This window comes from Strix aluco, chromosome 3, assembly GCF_031877795.1.
Source record: "Strix aluco isolate bStrAlu1 chromosome 3, bStrAlu1.hap1, whole genome shotgun sequence".
Classification (NCBI taxonomy): domain Eukaryota; kingdom Metazoa; phylum Chordata; class Aves; order Strigiformes; family Strigidae; genus Strix; species Strix aluco.
Window position 1 is genome coordinate 132,701,026 of NC_133933.1, and position 17,813 is coordinate 132,718,838.

General features: G+C 45.7%; 1 protein-coding gene across 12 annotated transcripts in view; it reads left to right on the top strand.

Moving 5' to 3' along the window:
• Window positions 1-17,813, top strand: part of DTNB (dystrobrevin beta) — a 218,174-nt gene that overhangs the window by 152,281 nt on the left and 48,080 nt on the right. For 10 of the 12 annotated variants that reach the window (XM_074820417.1, XM_074820418.1, XM_074820416.1 and 7 more), the window contains 3 exons: window positions 263-376; window positions 4,555-4,651; window positions 10,900-10,920. In XM_074820417.1, coding sequence (XP_074676518.1) covers window positions 263-376; window positions 4,555-4,651; window positions 10,900-10,920 — 232 coding nt within the window. The remainder of the gene's footprint in view (window positions 1-262; window positions 377-4,554; window positions 4,652-10,899; window positions 10,921-17,813) is intronic. The other 2 variants (XM_074820422.1, XM_074820425.1) reach the window with 1 other exon arrangement.

The following is a 17,813-nucleotide window of genomic DNA, read 5'->3' on the forward strand; positions in this document are numbered from 1 at the left end:
GAGGCGTTGCCAGCGTATGGCACAGAAGTGATTTCACACTTCTTATTAAGTAATATATTTTCTGTCTGTGTTGCAGCAATTCGTAGGACCGCGCTAACTTACCTGTCTTGGTTTTGAATCTGTGCCAGGCACACATGAAGAAAATTGCTGTACTTAGGCTGGGGACAGCCAGAAAGAGTGCTTGAAGGGCTATAACAGCATTTAAAAGCAGTGCAGAGGCTGACCTCTTTCCTCTTTAATCTTCCCTCTGTCATTTCTGTAGAGAGATACTCCAAGAAATTCAGCGTCTCAGGCTGGAACATGAACAAGCCTCTCAACCCACCCCGGAGAAAGCCCAGCAGAACCCAACTTTATTGGCTGAACTCAGGCTTCTACGGTAAACGAACTCTCTAAAGCTCATGTGCGGTTGGTACCTGGGCCAGTCTGCCCGTGGGGTCTGTTCTGTGGCTGTTACTGGGGAGGGGGAAATACCAGAATATCATCAGTGGCCTTCGAGTGTTCTTTTAAACTGCTCAGTTCTGAAGCCGGACAGCATATTGCAACTTGCCTTTTTTTTTAAAGTGGATTTAGAAGTAAATAAAAACGTCTGTTGAAATGAATTCTATTTGTATAATTCAGAAAACTGTGAAGAAGAAACCGATAGGAAAAACTAGCAGAAATGTCATTAACTGCTTATTATTTATTGTCCAAAAGAGCGGAGTTGCAGATAAGTGTCAGTGAAACTCCCACAGTTCATACCTGCGGATAGTCGGACATAATTCCAGAGGTGGAGAACAGTCTTCAAAGTCTTTTGGATTGAGTTTGCATTTTGAAGTGACAGGGGAAAGTCGTCAGTATTTATAGAATAAAGTGTTTCATAGTTTGGGTAATCACAAGGGCATTCTCTGGCTGTGTTTTATTTCATCTTCCATTACTAGTTAATTCAGAGTTCAACCTTCAAAAACGCCATCTGTAATCTAAAGCTCTAAAATTTAAACCCTTGGCAGCAGCAGCTCTTTGCAAACTGCATTGTATTTCATTCATTGGGGTAAACTTTTCCTGCCCGCTTAGGAAATGGCACAGCAGCCGTGCTTCCCAGGAATGTTTCAATGTTTTCCAGAAGGTGCAGTGCCCTTGGGATGGAGCTACTGCAACCACAGGCAGCCTCTGCAAGGTAGAATCCAGCCCCATATTGCAAAATCGAAGGCTTTCCAATTCTTTCATTGCTTTTTCATGCAGAATTTGCTCCATTATAGTACATTTTGATATCTCACTGCTATTTTTCATTCTATTAGCTAATGAGAATAGCTCATAGATTTTCTAGCTTTATGCTTTACATAGCTATGTATATAATGTTTAAAAAACTGGAGAGGATGCAGAAGATATCCACAAATGTTGTGCAAGAGGTGGAGAAAAAAAAGAGATTGTGGGGCAACTTGATGTGCTGTTTGACCCAGCAAAGATATAAGAACCAAGAGCTTAAACTGGAAACCAGTCAGACCACAAATAGAGCACACGCTTTTTAACGTGAGGCAACAATCTCAAGAGCAGTGATAGAGTTTTCAGACCCTAGATGTCTTTCCTGAAGATGTTTTTCTGAATATAAAGGTTATCTGGAACAAAACAGCGCTAACTGGGAGGAATTGCACAGCCTGTATTTTGCTAAAGAAAAAAAAGCTGAATGATATTCAGCGCTTAGAGCTGAGGGATCTGGTGGAGTTGGGAACGGTCAGGGTGAGGTTCATGGTTGGACTGGAGGAGCTTCAAGGGCTTTTCCAACCTGGATCATTCTGGGATTCTGTGTGATCATTGTAGCCGGTTTTGGCCTTCAAATACATAAACACCACTGGCATATAGAAGAGTTACGAAATTAAAAAAAGGTTGACTTAAGCATGTAAAGCCTCTCAAGTCATCTCATGGTTGTCCAGCCTGGCCTTCCACGTGACACGGGCTGGGAAATGTCTCCTGCAGAACCCCGTTTGGTTGGGCTACAGCATCCATGTGAGGCAGACGTTCAAGCTTTCCCTGTGGAGATGGAACTGCCACATCCCCCGCTCCCGTTAATGTGATTGTCAGTGAATTTCTGTGCCTTGCCTGCACTCGGTGGATAAAAGGGTGCATGTTATTTCTCATCTTCATAAGCCTAACGCCGTTTTCCAAAGCTTGTCTTTCCCCCTGCTTTTGTCTACTGGGCTAAAAATGTGCTTTTTGAAATTCCTCTTTGTGTGTGAGTTATTTAGAGATTTTGATTCCCTCCCCTCTTAACCTCATCTTGCCTGAATAGCTTGAATCCCTTCAGTTTCCCCATGAAGCAGCTTTGCCAAATCTCCAGCTATGCCTTTAGCTTGCTCTCGGGTTCTCTCCAAGTCCTCTGCGTCTCTTCTCTACACGAGCTGGGCTGCGCCGGCTGCCGTAGCTCATCAGAGTCTCGCTGGTGCTATAGATAGACCTCGTGGAAGCTTCCTTACCCCCAAACATCACTCTCATTAACAAATCCAAAGCAGACATTAATTTTCTTGCTTTGCATAGCATCACCCTGGAAGTTCACAATTAGCAGGTAATCTGTGATGCGAAAAGTACTTCACAAAGTCACCGCTAAGGAGGAGACGTTCCCCAGGCCGGTGAGCAGCAGGCGATGCCCTTGCCTTGGGTCCTACGTAAGCACAGGTTGCCAGATGAGCTCGGCTGCTGCGTAGAATTTTAGGCTGGGAAAGCATGAGAAGGATAATCCATGGAAAATCAACGTGTCCCAGGTTTAAAAACCTGCAGCCAGCGGAGCCCGTAGAGACGAGTCAGCTCTGCCACGCCGCTGGCAGATGTCACCTTGGAAGAAGCCCGGCCGGCTCGTGTCCTTGCGGATCCCCGCCCAGGGGATGCTCCTTCATACACCGAGGACCCCTTCGCTCCGGGCGTGCGCCTCAAGCTGCATCTCCCTGATTGTCCCTACAGCCTGCCCTATCTTTTTTTTAAAAAAAATAACATTGAACGCCCTTTGTCGCTGACAAACCGTACCTCCCCTCTTCACAGGAGGTCACTGGAAAGGAAATTGAAGAACATCAACCCAATTCAGACATACACATTGATGCTGAGTCTTCGTTAACAACCACATTGGGAGAGCTGTACTTACTTGATATGTTGATTTTTGCATTATTTGTAGCTGTTAACCAGAATGTTATATTAAATAACTCTAGAATAAAAGCTACAGACTCCAAACTGACATGGAGAGAGAAAAAGGACCATATAGACAGATAAAGCTACGTCAGTGGTGGGTTTTTAACACATTCTAGGTGTCCAGGCATGTGGAATCTTCTCTTTGTTGCCTTACTTTTGTGATGTCTTTCAGCATTTAATAACCACATTCTTCAGAATACAAAAAGGTGTTGAAAGAAACACCCAGGGTAGTTAACACTTCACAGTCCTCAGTCCTTTTCAGAGCCAGTATAGAAACAAGTTCATTCTCTTAGGTAGTCTTAGCAGCTTTCTGGTTGGGGATTATGCTCACAGTAATGCCATTTTCACACTCACCATAAGGAAAACAAGCCGTACTCACCAGATTTGTCCAGTCTGAGTAGATGGCCTGTTTCTTCTCTAGATTCTGCTGTGCAATTGGTGTTTCTAAAACCAGTTGGTTGCTAAAATTCCCAGAAGGATTGATCTGTAGTATATCACATAAGAACACAGATATGATCCAAGACATTTAAAAATTCAGTCTGTAATATGTGGTGCCTTTAACTTTGCATTAAGACATTATGAGGCCCATAAAAATAACTCTAGATGAATAAATAAGCCTTTCTAATTTGGTTTTTTTCTTACAGTTATTTATCATTTATCAAATGGGATTTGTGGGGCCCAGGATTTCTTAAATCATATAAGATACTGAACTTCTGACATGTTGACGTTCATCTTTGAATTTCTCCTTATATTAGTCACTTCTTTACTTTTTAAATGTAAAATAAAACAAAACAGTTGTATTTCCTTAAATATCTCACAGATAGGCATCTGTAGAAATACAGTGGGTTTCTGGTGGCAGGGAAAGGGAAGGTGACTTATCATCTCCTTTTCTTGTTACCTGGCCTCTGGTACAGCAAATATGTCAAAGATTATACGTCACGTTGGTGGACAGAAATAGCTCTGCCGAGTCTCCATCAGACAGGTGATAGCTTTTCCTTTCCAAACATCTGCAGCCTTTTCTTTTTTTTTTTTTTTTCTCTCTGTCTTTCCTCCCATATTTCATTCTTGCTTATCTGAAAGCTCTGCAGGATGCCTGGGTCTGAAGTTAAGAGAGTTCTTAAAAGGAAGAAAAAAGCAGGCTTTTTTCCTCAAAATGCAGTGCTCTTGAAAAGGGCTTCCTACTACCAAGGTGCTGAGTGCAGGTTTCTGGATTTTAAGTGAAAAGCCTGATTGTTATGTATAGGTTTCATGGTCATTGTGCTGTGCTTTGCTCTATTTTTTTAAATTGAAAGCAGGGGGGAGTGATGAAAACCAAAGACACGGTTATAAGGGTGAATTTCCTGAAGCGGTTTTGAAACACCCAAAGTTTATTTTCTGACTCTTTCTTTCATGTAACTTGAACAGACAGAGAAAGGATGAATTGGAACAGAGGATGTCTGCACTTCAAGAAAGCAGAAGAGAACTGATGGTGCAGCTTGAAGGGCTGATGAAACTGCTCAAAGTAAGGCACCTCCTGTCAGAAACACAGCGCGTCCTTCTCCTCCCCAGGTCTGGAAGTCACTATTGCTGCTCTGAGATTCCTGCTTTGCTGTCATACCGTTATAAATACTTCATGAGGAAGAGAAGGAATTTGCAAAAAGTCATTTCCATACTGGCTGTGTGTATTGGTGCAGATGGTTAATGGGTTTTCAGGTTCATAAGCTGTTGCTTTGGTTAAAATATCAAGAACCTGTAAGATTTGGAAGGTTTGAAGAAGTGTTAGAGTTGGTAATCAGCTGCGTGCTGTTCTGGGTACCAGTTCAGTTCTTCCAGCTTTAACTGGAAGATAAACTGGAAATAGCACAGTACAGGATATGACTCCCCAGTGGCACGGGGCTGTGCTTCAGCAGGTAACGCTACGCTAGCCCCGCGACGTCTGCGGAGGTTCTTAGCCTCAGAGATGATGGTATTGGCTCTGATCTATAATATATGTGGTTGTTTGGATTTCTGACGAGGGTCCGTTATTATTTTTTATAGAGCCCTGCTAGAGTTGAGCTCACAGTTGATGACTGTAATCTGAAATGCTATTTTGCATTTATTCTTTCCATTCTTTAAATTGGACAAGAGCCTCTCTGTAAAGTGAATGGCAAAACATTGTCCTCACTCAGGTTTTGGTCCAAGAGAAGATGCAGCAAAGGTATTACAGGCAGTGGAAGAAGTGGGAGAGAGATCCCAGCAGTGCCACTGGCAGGAGCAGCACGGGGGTTTATAGACTCGCTATAGACACATCTTGATGGCTGCAGAAAAATTTAGAGCTTGTTTGCACTTGAAAGTGGTAACGAACTCACATCGGTTGTAAATCTAACGTGCTGTTGCTCTTCAGATGAGGCTTGCAGTCTGGAATAGGAATGTTTATACAGGAGGCTGTGATCAAATACCCTTCAGAGGTGCCTGTTCCATTTAGTTTCCCTTTGCGGATGAGCACACAGTTGGTATTAATATTTGGGGAGAGTTTTTTTTTTTAAGTCAGAGGTTCTACACACTATTTTTCCCCTGTTCAGCCTGTTAATGTCTGTCTTCTAAAAATATTGAAGACAATAACTTGCTAAATTCACCTCGATTTCTTCAGACCCTAAACCTTCGTAAGCTGAAGTGTGATACCTCTGAACATGGGCATCCAAAACAGCTTTAGGGAAGTGTAAAAAGTCGTCGCATCAGAAACAGTTTGATTCCTTGTGGTTCAGGTGACCACAGTCTGAGCATTTTTCTTGCACGCATTTGAGGAGCCTCTTTATAACAAACTCGGTTTGGATAGCTGCTTTAACACGACGGCCAGCTCTCGTGTGGGTTTTCTGTTGTTTTCAAAGCCCCCGTCAGTGGGATATTGTGGAGGGGAGAGAGCACGAGCGCGAGTGGCTGGTGCTGCGACTGGGGAGAGGCAGGCGGGAGGAAAGAGGGTTGCAGCAGCAGGAAGGGACCCATAACTGACTCACATTTGATTAACTGGTGCTTTTAGCACCCATTCATTAAGTTGAATCATGCAGTTCAATTATGAGCTTGACGGAAACTTTAATGACGTCTTCTAGGCTGTATCATACGGAGGGTTAGTTTAGAAGCTGGCTGTTACTAGACTTTTCATTTATAAATCTACTATCTTTTAATTAACTCACCCAGTTCCCAAAGTTGTTTAAAAGCTACAAGGGCAAATAGGACTGGATAGAAGGAGGAACTTCTTCCCCATGAGGACGCCCAAGCAGTGGAGCGGGGGCCCGGGGAGGTTGTGCTGTCTCCATCCTGGGAGGTTGGCAAGACCCCACTGGACAGAGCTCTAAGCAACCTGGTCTGAGATTAAGTTGACCCTGTTCCGAGTAGGGAACTGGACAAGAGACCTCCTGAGGTCCCTTCCAACCTAGGAGCCTGTGACTGTCACCATTATTTGGTTCTACATGTTGCATAATACAGTTCTTTGCATTTCCCGTTCAGAGCTGTCTATGGAGCCTGGCAGCTTCTCTTTGATGAAAGCATCTTCCAGAAAGACATCTGTTCTTGAGCTGAAGAAATCAAAAATGGAAAATTCACTGCCAATGCAAATTTGCTTGCACAGTTAAAAATTTATGCCTCGTTTTCAGTTTTAATGTATTTAGCTTCAGTTTACACCCCTTGGCTTTGGTACATGTGGTTCTCCCTCCATTAGATTAAGGAGTACTTTAGCACCACTGGCTTTTTCCTACGCAGATACTTACTCATCTCAGTGAAGACACTTCTCAATCTTCTTTTTTAAATCTGTTAAACAGCTTTTCTGAGCCTCTCACAATACTGTACTTTAGTATTTTTTATGGTTGATTTCTTTGCCTTCTCCAGATTTTTAATATAATTTTTTTAATTGGGAAAAAGCAAACTTTATGTTGAGTTCTTCTCTGAACCTTCGCAACACTATGCAGAGAGTTACAGGAGGAGTTTCATTACTCTTCATCACTATTTCCCTTTTTGTGCCTTTCTGCACCAGTGAGTGCTTTTTGAAAGCTGTCAGTTAGCCAGATCCTACTCGCTGTAAAGCGCTTTATTTATTTCATATAGAGCTAACTGATTAATGAGAGTGCCGTGGGTAAACCCTCTCATATGAAAATACATCTGTGCAGTTCCTTTAGAAGCCAAACTTGTAATACATTCAAATAACAAAATCAGACCTATTTGGCAAGATCTCTTCCGTGAAGTTATAATGCTTCATAAATTACTTATTAGTTGAGTCTTGTATCAGCGTTTCTGTTACTTTGAATTAATTAATGACAGGGCAAGATGTTTATGCTTATTTAAGTTGCCTTACCTCTCTTTTTGAATATCAGTGCAGCACAGCCCGTTCCAGTCCTGGCTATTCCAAGATCTGTTAAAAATTACCTTCACTGGACTGGATAACTCCTCATGTAATTATTTTAAGAATCTCAGCTGCAAGCTACCCAGGCCTGCTGATCTAAAAATATTATTTCTAGTAGATACTTTTTAACACCTTTTCTCATTATTAGTGGAAAGCACTTCACTGTTTGCTGATAGAAACTACAAGGGGAAAGTACTATTAGTCAAACACAGAGCAGAAATACTAATTCCTCTTCCCATATTAAGAATTTTACCATTTATACACCACCTCAAAGCTTTGTTTTGTTTCTGATATTTGTGTTCATTTCAAAGTCTTCTTTTTGGTGGTTTTAGCCCTGCCAGACACGAATTTTTCCCACAAGGTTTTAGCTTCCCTCATCATTTGGTGCACTTCAAAAATTTTCATTTATAATTTACATCAGCTGTTAAGCTTTTATGGTTTTTTTCCATTTTCTTATGCAGTATTTTTTACATTTTTAATGCTGCCTTCATTTCACTATTTAGCGCTGGATTCAGCTTACCTAACTTTGGTTATCTGACGGTTTGGGAGTTCAGCTCCCTCTGTAAAAAAGGAGAGGAAAGCCTCTATTTGGAAGGACATAGTGGTTCTCTGGAGGCTCATCCATTTTTCCCCAGTGAGCCATGCTCTGATAGTTGGCCGCAGAGCCAGAGAAAGGCCCTCAGCTCTTTCGGGTGCTAGTGCAGAGGTAATCCAAGGCCTGTGCTTCGTGTCCTGCTCTGATGTTTATTAGCCCACACAGCAACCTACCCACACCGTTGCAATTTAGAGTTTAGGTTGGGTTTTGCACCGAGCGTCCTCCCACATCCCATTGCCCAGGTGTGTTGACGCTCCTGTTAGGAGGATTCAGTTACAGGAATTTGTTGGTGGTTCTCCCGAAAGGAGAGGTTCTGGCCATTCAGCTGTTCGCTACGTGCTGTCATTGGTATCTTCTGTGTTGTCCCACGCCCCGGTGAGACCCAGCTCTGTCTGTCCGGGTGAGCTCGTTAGTGCCAGCCGACGTTCCTCGGGTGGGCACGTGCCAACCTGCTCCGCTGGTGATGGGTCAGAGCTACCAGCGCTTTCCCACACCATCTCCAACCCCCATCCAGAGGTTACCAGCTGCCTGGGGCTGTTCCCAGAGGGCGGTTTGGATAAGGCCACCCCAGTCAGGGTTTTAACAGCATGGACGTGTGCAGATCATGTCGGAGAATTGTTGCACAATTTCATGTCATATTGTAGCCTCCAAGCCTGCAGGGCTGCTGTGGTGGCCACCGCAGGGCTCCCCGTTGGCTACTAACCTCATGTCCTCGTGGCCACTCCAGCCAGTCTCCAGTTAGTTGGATCAAGCCCTTTGCATGCGAGAGGCAGCCTGTCCATCCGGTGACCTGTCAGTACTGTCATCGGTGACTTTCTGCCATTTTTAACCTTCTTTTCCTCACCCAGGCCATCGGCTTGGCTTTCCCTTTTTTCCTGAAGCCTCTGTAATCACCCAGTGCCATTAGCTGGCACTCCTCTGATGAGTAGTCCGCAGCGACGATTGTCTGCCCGCTTGCCGGGCTTTTGCTTTCAGCTACGTGGACATTCAGCAGACAGATCCCATTTCACTTTTTCCATTTCCTCAGTGGTAATTTCCTCACTAGCTGATTTGATGATTTATCTAATAACTGCTCAGCCTTTCTAGCAAAGCTCCGTGCCTCTTGATATTATTTTTTCACATCTGTAGTTAGTGCTAAAGCCTCATTTTTCAAACTAACAGCTCTTCTGTAGAGTGAAGATCATTTAAGATCTTTCCCCTGACCTGGCTCACCGTCTGGTCCAGCAAGTCCCAGTGCTGGCAGGAGGAACAACTGGAAACATGTGGGAGGGCAGCACTGGCCTCCGCTGCTGATGTTGATCCGTGTGGTTGAGTGGAGCCATGCCCTGCATCTGCTACGTCAGTGTCTAAATACACACCTGAAAGAACCCCAAAAAACAAAAAATATCTGCTCAGAAATGTGGAATTCTCTGCAGGCGTTCCCAGATATCTCTGTAGTGCCCTCAGTGCACAGTTGGGAAACCATCTTGTGGCACAGGGGTCCTGCTCTAAATTCAGGGACAGGTTCTGGTTAATCCTGCTCAGCTGGGGAGTAAATGAGGGAAGGTGGGTCAATGGGTTCATGGATTTCAAGGCCAGAAGGAGTTTTTATTCCACGAGTTTTAATTCTGAATTTCTGGGGAGATGTGCTTAGCAGTGGTCCTGCTGCCCTCTGCACTGGCAGTCCGTGCAAAGCCGCTGTTGGAGGGGACACACACTGTTACCCTGAAAAAGCTGTAATTGCTATTTCTGCGGGGATGGGAGTCATCAAACCCATGCTGCCAGCCTTTCCTTTAAAGCACAGTGTTGCTCCCCGCACCACAACGGCCATGCTCCTCCACGCAACCCAGCCCGCGAGACGTGGGCCCGCGGGGCTCAGACTGGGTGTTACACATGTGAGGACAAAATCCATGAAAACTTTTGAGTTACGGAAGAAACTCTCGACTGTGTGATGTTTTGCTCATTCCCAAGAAAACTGGTGTAGTTGAAGCCAGAACGCGAGTCCTCTGGCCCAGCAGGATCGCAGTGTACGTCTCGCTGCTTCAAAAGAGGATGAATTCATCCATATTTCACTGTTTCTGGTCTTTAGAATTAGTAGTGATCCGTACTGGCAAATGTTGCAACAAAGGAATAGTTTTCTCTGCATTTTGGTGCTTACTCCTCATTTGTGGTGCTTTTCCCTCCCAGTTTCTCCCCTCCCCTTCCAGACCCAGTTGCCAGCCACTCGTTAATTTGCCCTTTTGAATCCGATCTGTAGCAGTCCCCGCATGCCCGGTGGTAACGGGCACGCTCTGACCAAAAAGGTGATGTTCTGCCTCTCAGATTATGACAGTTTGGGGTCTCCGTGATGCCGATTTGTGCACCCAGGGAACCGACTGCCGTGCGGTGGTTGCACACTCCAGGTGGCATTTCCAGACTTCGGAGGATGGTGGTTTGATAATTCTTGCCTTGAGGACAGCTAAAGAGGCATTTCTGAGTCCAGGGTAGGATGAGAAGCCAGTAAAGGTTCTGTGTAAAAAAAAAAAGATACCCCTTGGCTATCCTATGTATCCAAGAGATCCTCACTGTGATATCCAGCCCCTGTACTGGGCTTTTGCCAAGGCCATTTTAGACAAGAGTCTTCCTCTGAGAAGGGAACAAACGACACCTTTGCTTTCCCACCACCTCCTGGTTCCTTCCGCGCCTTCAGGTGTTTCTACAATTTGCCATGTTCTGTTCTTCCATCGGGTCTGTTGTGTATTTTGTGTGTGTATGTTTTCTTTTCACATGATAATTAATCTACCCTGTTTCTCTCTTCACCTTTTTCTTTTGCCGACGTTTATAGGAAGAAGAGCAAAAACAGGCAGTAAGTTGACTTCACTTTGTAGGTGATCTAACTCTTTTTTCTTTCTGCATGAAAACAATTTTCTGTTAATTGGCTTGTATGCAAATAAACCATGGGAATGTGGGGTCTTTCTCACTTGTAAATTTGAAAGCAGCCTTCATCAGTTTCCAGTAGAGCATGTTTTTGTATATGTCCTTAAAGTTATTCCTCTCTCCCTTTCAAATTAATTTATTGCCATGGGTACACAACTGGTGGCTGTATTCATTAGGTTTTTATAGAATTGTGCATGGCCATCCAGGGCTGAAAATGTGGATTCTCAGCTGGCTTCATCATTTATTTTGTTGGAGATTCTTTGGAGTATTTGACATGCTAAGAAAGCTTTCTTGTCTCTTCAGGAATCCTTTAATTTGCCTCCCTGCCACATACAGGTCCATGCATGAAAACTAATTAATGACTTAATATTCTGGGCATGGATCCATATCATTCAGTCATGATATAGTCTCCTTGAATGAGTCCCAGAATGCTCACTGTAAACAGGATGAGTAAACTAACAAGAGACAAGAACGCATTTGCTTTGTTACTGATTTTCATTTTCTCTGCCTGCCTATTAAAATCTGAATCCGGTGTTAATTTCGGAATCCACTCCAGAGGGAGCCCTTTTGCTTTTCTCGAAAATAGCCAGATGTTCAATATCTTCTCTCCAGCAGAACAATTTTTCAGCATTTTCTAATAGGGTTTTCTTTATACACAAAGCTTTAATGAAGATTAATCCCGTGTTTCCCATTGTTGGGGTTTTTTTACGTGTTGTTTATCAGATACCCGAATTGGATCTTGGATACATGAATTGGAAATTCTGGTGACTTGGTTTTTCGTAAGGAAATATATATTTCTGGGTAACTTCTGTGGCTGAAAACGCTTCAGTGCTACTTGTGCTGAAATTGGCTTTTGGTGACTCCTGGGTGGCCTTTCATTAAAGTTGTGTCATCAGTTTAAAAGAGGATGGTGGTAAGGGTGCATCTTCTGTCTGAGCCCAGTTCATCTTTAGTCGATGCTGCCGATTTATCCCTGGGCTTGCTAAGGCACCTTGCAGAAATTCCTTGGCTTAGTGAAGGGACCAGATTGCAGCATGTGGCAGCAACCGTCAGGGAGTTTCCTGGAGGAAGGAAAACAATCAAGACACCGCTATCCCTGTCCTCCAACTCCTAACTGTGCAAGTGGAATGCTGTATCGTGTATCATGCTCTTACCCAGCACCATGGCTAGGAATAATCATCTGCATGGAAATGCAGCATTATATTAGCTCGTTTTTCTTGTGGCATGAAGTTCAACTTGATTATGGATAAAGAAAAAGGGTAAATATGAGATCAAAGGAAGAATATGCCCAGTTTTACCTCCCTTCTTTCCCTGGGATACTGTGTTAGTAGGAGGATAAGAGAATCAAAACTGACTGCTGAAAGAATGTCAACACATTGTTTCCCTGCCCAGTCCCATTCTGTTGGAATCAATGACGAATGAGCCAAAAAGGATTTGAAACTCAAGAAGGCAGATTTTGACCATCCAAAAGAGTCATTGCTGATCTGCAAGGACTGAAACTTTACCTTCTTACATTTGCATGGACTGAAGTAGCTTGAAACGCTCTCCTCTTAACTATAAAGGTACAGCCTGGAAAAGCTGGAGGTCCCAGGATACAGTGCTCCCCTTGGCTGAGAAACACACAGTCACAGAAATCACAGAATAGTGGAGGTGGGAAGGCAGCTCTGGAGATCATCTAGTCCACCCCTCATGCTCAAAGCAGGCTCAGCTAGAACAGGCTGCTCAGGAACTTGTCCCATTGGGGTTTGAGTCTCTCCAAAGATGGAGACTCCACAACCTCTCTGGGCAACTGGGTCTAGTCCTTCAGTGCCCTCACCATAAGAAAGCTTTTTCTTTATTTTTAAACAGAATTTCCTGTGTTTCCATTTGTGCCTATATCTCCATTCCATTGCCTCTGGTCCTTTCACTGAAGACCACAGAGAAAGGTCTGGCTGTGTATGCATTGATAAGATCCCCCTGAGCCTCCTCTTCTCGAAGCTGAACAGTCCCAGGTCCCTCAGCCTCTCCTCATATGGCCAATACAGTGGTTCCTTACTCATCTTTTCAGCTCTTCCTTGGACTTGCTCCAGTTTTGCTCCACATCTTTCTTGTACTGGCTTGTCCAGAACTGGACCCACACTCCAGATGCAGCCTCACCAGTGCCGAGTTGCGGGGAAGGATCACCTCCTTCGACCTGCTGCCAACGCTCTTCCCAATACGGGCCAGGATGCTGTTGACTTTCTTTGCTGGAAGGCTACACTGCTGGCTCACATTCAACCTCTCTGCAGGACCCCAACATCTTTTTCTGCCAAGCTGCTTTCCAGAATGCACTTGATGCACAGGGTTGTTCTTTCCCAAGAGCAGGACTTTGTGTTGAACTTGATGAGGTCCCTATCTGCCCATTTCTCCAGCACTGAGTAGAGATCATCGCTGCTCCTGGGAGGCCAGTAAGAAGTTACTTGGCTGCTGAGGTTACCACCAAGTGCCTACAGAAAACCGTGGGATAACTGACTTTCCTCTCCAGCAAAAACTAGGTGAGCACAGTGGCATGTGAGAGACCAAGCTCCAGTCACAAAAATGTCCTCAGAAGGCCTAGAAGCTCCTGTGTCTCTTGGCCAGTCTCGGTCAGAAAATCATGGCACGCTCTAAGGAATTTGTATCAGGGGAGAGGCACCATTTCTGATCCTGATATTTACAGGAAAGTCCGATAACTTCTGTGCCCCATGTTCAGAGTTGATCTCCTGTCGAGATTCAGAAAGTTTCTGTACTGTCCCTTTGCAGGATTGCCCCTTGGAATCAGTGAGGCCAGCCCTGGTCACACCCTTGAGGAACAGTACATTGTGTAGAGATATTACCCCAGTAAAGGAGCACTAAGCCACATGGTATTCATAGTACACCATGCTATTCTCTACTACTGCTAAGATTGTTGTGTCCCAGCTAATAAAGATCTTTGCCAGCGTAGATCCTAATTTACAACAGGACCATTTTCATGTCACAGCTGGTGAGAAGCTTGAATAATCTGCTAAATATTAAAACCTCTTTGTTTTATAGTCAACTGAACAGCCATTGGAGCTGTACTGTTCAATATTCAGAAGGTTAAAGGAATTCACAAAGATGTACATCACGTGTATGATGTCTTTGGCGTGTAGTACAATTCATACAACAAATCCAGAAGAGTGTCAAGCGCTCGTACTCCAACACAAGAGAACTTCTCTAATGCCAAACAGGCACAGAAATGGCTTCACAGCAGAGGAGCTCACATGGGAGTGTTTAAACACTGGAATGGAAATCTTTTCCTCTCAGAAGATGGTGGGAACCATACGACATAGCAGAGCAGATTGGCCTCATGAATTTCAAGGTTATGTTACCAATCAGAAAAAGTGGACGTCCTCCCACCCATCAATCCTCATGAAATCATGGAATTCGTGGGTGGGTTGTTCTGTAAGCCCATGGAGAGGGATTCAGGAGTGCCCACTTTCCTCCCATCGTTCGGATTCAGAGTACAAGGATGATTCAGTCAGCTTGAGAAGCGCAAGGGCAGCAGCGCACATACCTTTAACGAGGTGAACCTCCTTAACCAACAGCAATGGCAAAGCTGAGCCCAGACAACAAGCTGGGATGGTACCTGTGTCCTTCCTTTCCCAAGAGATGTAGAAACCTGTGAGGGGAATTCCTGACCTTGCAGAGCCCCGCAATGGCTGAAGGAGTCTCATCACATTGATATCCGAGACTGCTGTTCAGTTCTGCATCCATTTTTATATCAGCTGAAGGTCCCGTACACCTCTCCGGGGTGGATCGCTGATGCGCGTCTGGGTGACTCCCACCATCACAAACTGATGCGTTTTAACCAAACTATGAAGAATTCCTCCTAATGCCTCAGCACTGCAAGTCAGCTTCTCACCCAACACGGCCTCGTTCATCTACAGCGTGTGCCGCTGGTCTGTGTGGACGATTAGCAAGCTCAGTGTTGATGGATTCTGTCTGCCAGCTATGGAGCTATTATGACCCAACTTGCTTAAATGACATTCGTTTATAGTCATAACTGAAAAACTTCTCTGAAATCAGTGAAAGATCACATTCTGGAGGGTAGGAGTGAACAGCCCAAGTAGCATCATGTAGAGCAAGACAAAACTGCCTGTTCAGGATAAATTTAAGGAAAGGGCCAAATCTGGTTACCCACCATGCTGGCAGCCTTAAACACCTTCTCTGGTTAAGCTGACAAGTATTGCAGCATGCAGGCTACGTCTGTGCTAGTAAATGCGCTTGGAAAAATTCTCTGACACTGAGGGCAACTGGCACGGAGATGCCTGCCTCCATGCTAGCAGATTTTCTTAGCCTCCAAGACCTGGTGGCTGCACGCAGCGTTGAGAGCAGCGTGCCGGGGAACTGCCGGGGAATGCGCTAGCTGAAATGTGTCACAACCCTGCCAGGGAGCGTTCTAACACTTGGGTACTGTAAATTATCTTTTCCCAGTGCCAGAAACTCCTGCATATGGTTCAACTCACTAATATAGACAGATAGAACTTTAGAATAAGCGTTGAGTTGGTGCCTCCGCACTGAGAGCCATGTTTATGGGCCTGCTGGAGGATATCAAACCTAGAAAGGCCTCTGAGAGAGCCAGTTAAAGATTTAAAGTCGTGTAGGGAACCAGACCTCTGTACCTGTGGAGTTTATCTGTCAGGAGCCATTTCGGAAAGGGTCTGTGCTGACATCAGGTGTTGGAGGTGAAAACCTTTCCCTGCTCTGTAGTTGGCAGCACTGCCCCTAGCAGATGACTTTGTGGGGTATGAGGGGAAGGCTTGGCAGGCTGTAACCACTGCATCAGCAATACTTTCTTGGAAGTCTGTTTGCTCTGATGGATCCCACTCTCCTGTGGTAAAGTTGAGCATCAGGTAAGAGCCAAATCCCTGCGTAATGTGGTGCTGCTCCCTATCGCGGTGGGGTGAATGCACTGACATGGAGCCCAAGGTGTGGAGCTGATGTCTGCAGAAGTCCTGGTTTCTGTCTGAAGAGGAAGAAAATCCCTCTCCCCACACTAGCGGAGCATTAGCGCGTTTCTCCCCGGCTGCCCTTCGCCATCTGCGCCGAGCTCGGCGGGCAGAGCTAAGAGGATTGAGCATGGCTCGGTCAGCAGCAGAGGAAAGTGGGTTGCTGCTTTTCTTCCTCATGCCATGTCTAGCGGAGGCCAAAAACACTGCAGAAATCTGCCAGAGCCTTCCCAAATCAACGCCGACCCGCAGCGCTTGGCTCTGGTGGCTTTGCCTAAACCTGCTGCCAGAGGGGAGCGACGAAGAGGTGTGGGAGCCTCGATGGCCCATTGCTGTCGGTCCAGAGGGGATCTGGTCACTCTGTCCCCTCCTGGAGGGCACAGCACGAGGGGGTGAGCGCTGTCAAACACAAACTAAAACAGTAGAGAGCACTTAGACGGTTTTAATCCTGAATCGTAGTAACCAGAGCTATTTTCCAAAACAGCAGTTGAGAAGGCTGTCAGGGAGAAGTGTGGTTTTTCCAGTGCTCCCGCTGTCCCGTGAAGAGGTAGCAGCCATAAGGCAGAGTGGTTTCTGCAGAGCCCCGCTCCATTCATGCCTTCCCTGAATCGCATTCCTCTGTACTTAATCACGTTTTGGATTGCACAGCTCGAAACAGGCAGGAGTTTGTTCAGTTTCTTGTCTTCCAAGTCCTGCCTTCGCCGAGAAAGACACGTGTGCCAAGTTCCAACTTCTAAGCCACTACCATTTTTAACAAAGCTCTGTGCAAAAGCACTGCGGCTACACTTGCTTTTGACTTGGGGGAAAAATAGGCTTATTCGTTCCAACGTACTTCAAAACAAGCTGAAGGGGTTGGGTTTGTTTTCTAAACAGATCCTCTGTCAAAAGGCTGCCCAGCGTGAAAATTGTTTGATTTTTATGTTCTAGAGGTTTCTGTTTATTTGCATACGTTTTTGTTTTAACGCACATTATTTGTGAAAGGAGGATTAGAAATGAAACAGCGTTGGAGTGTTTACACCAGGACGCGCAGTACTCGCACGCAGCAGTTCCTATAGGTTTAGGTATAAGGAAAGTCAAGGCTTGGTCATGTGCCACGTGCTCAGAGGGGCTCCAGGAGCCCCAAGAGCTTATTTCTGTATTCCGCGTATTCTCCCCCTCCTTCTGACATCCCTTGTTGATGTTAATAAATTTGAAACACAGCGGCTGCAGGAGAGGAGCATCCTTGCTTTGGGAAGGCGCATCCTGCACGCTCCTGGGTCTTTGCAGAAGTTGCAGGGACACCCCATCCCAAAAGACCCTCTGCCCTGAGGGGTGGGGGCGAGGGGCAGAGCTTTGGAGGGAGGTTTTATGGAGGAAAGTGTGTGAAAGCTGAATATCATACATAATGTAGCGCCTGGTTTGTAGGTTGAACACAGCCAGTTCTCCCCTAGTTCTGCAGCGGGCCCCGGGGTGCCCCAGGCACCAGAAGAACCCGGCCTTGCGATGGGGAGGTGGTGCAGAGGCAGCCTCATGGCCCAGCACGGTGCCAACCTCCCTAACGCAGGTCCAGCACCTGTCCTGCCAACTCCAAGGTGACCCCGGGGGGTCTGGCGGGTGCTCCTGCCACTCCCCAGGGAGTCCAGGGGCTCCTCTAGCCCCGGCACGGCAGCACAGAGTCAGCTCAGGCATCACCATGTGCCCCTGCAAATAAGCGTGGGGATGGGGGAAGTGCTGCAGAAATGCTGGCTCTGCTCAGACTTGGCCCGGGTCTGACTTGCCAGGACTAAAAATCCCATTGGGCCTTGGCTGTAGAGGCGCACGGGCTCAGGGCTTGAGCTGATGCCCACCCCCAGATCGGAGCTGGCTCTGCGGCTTT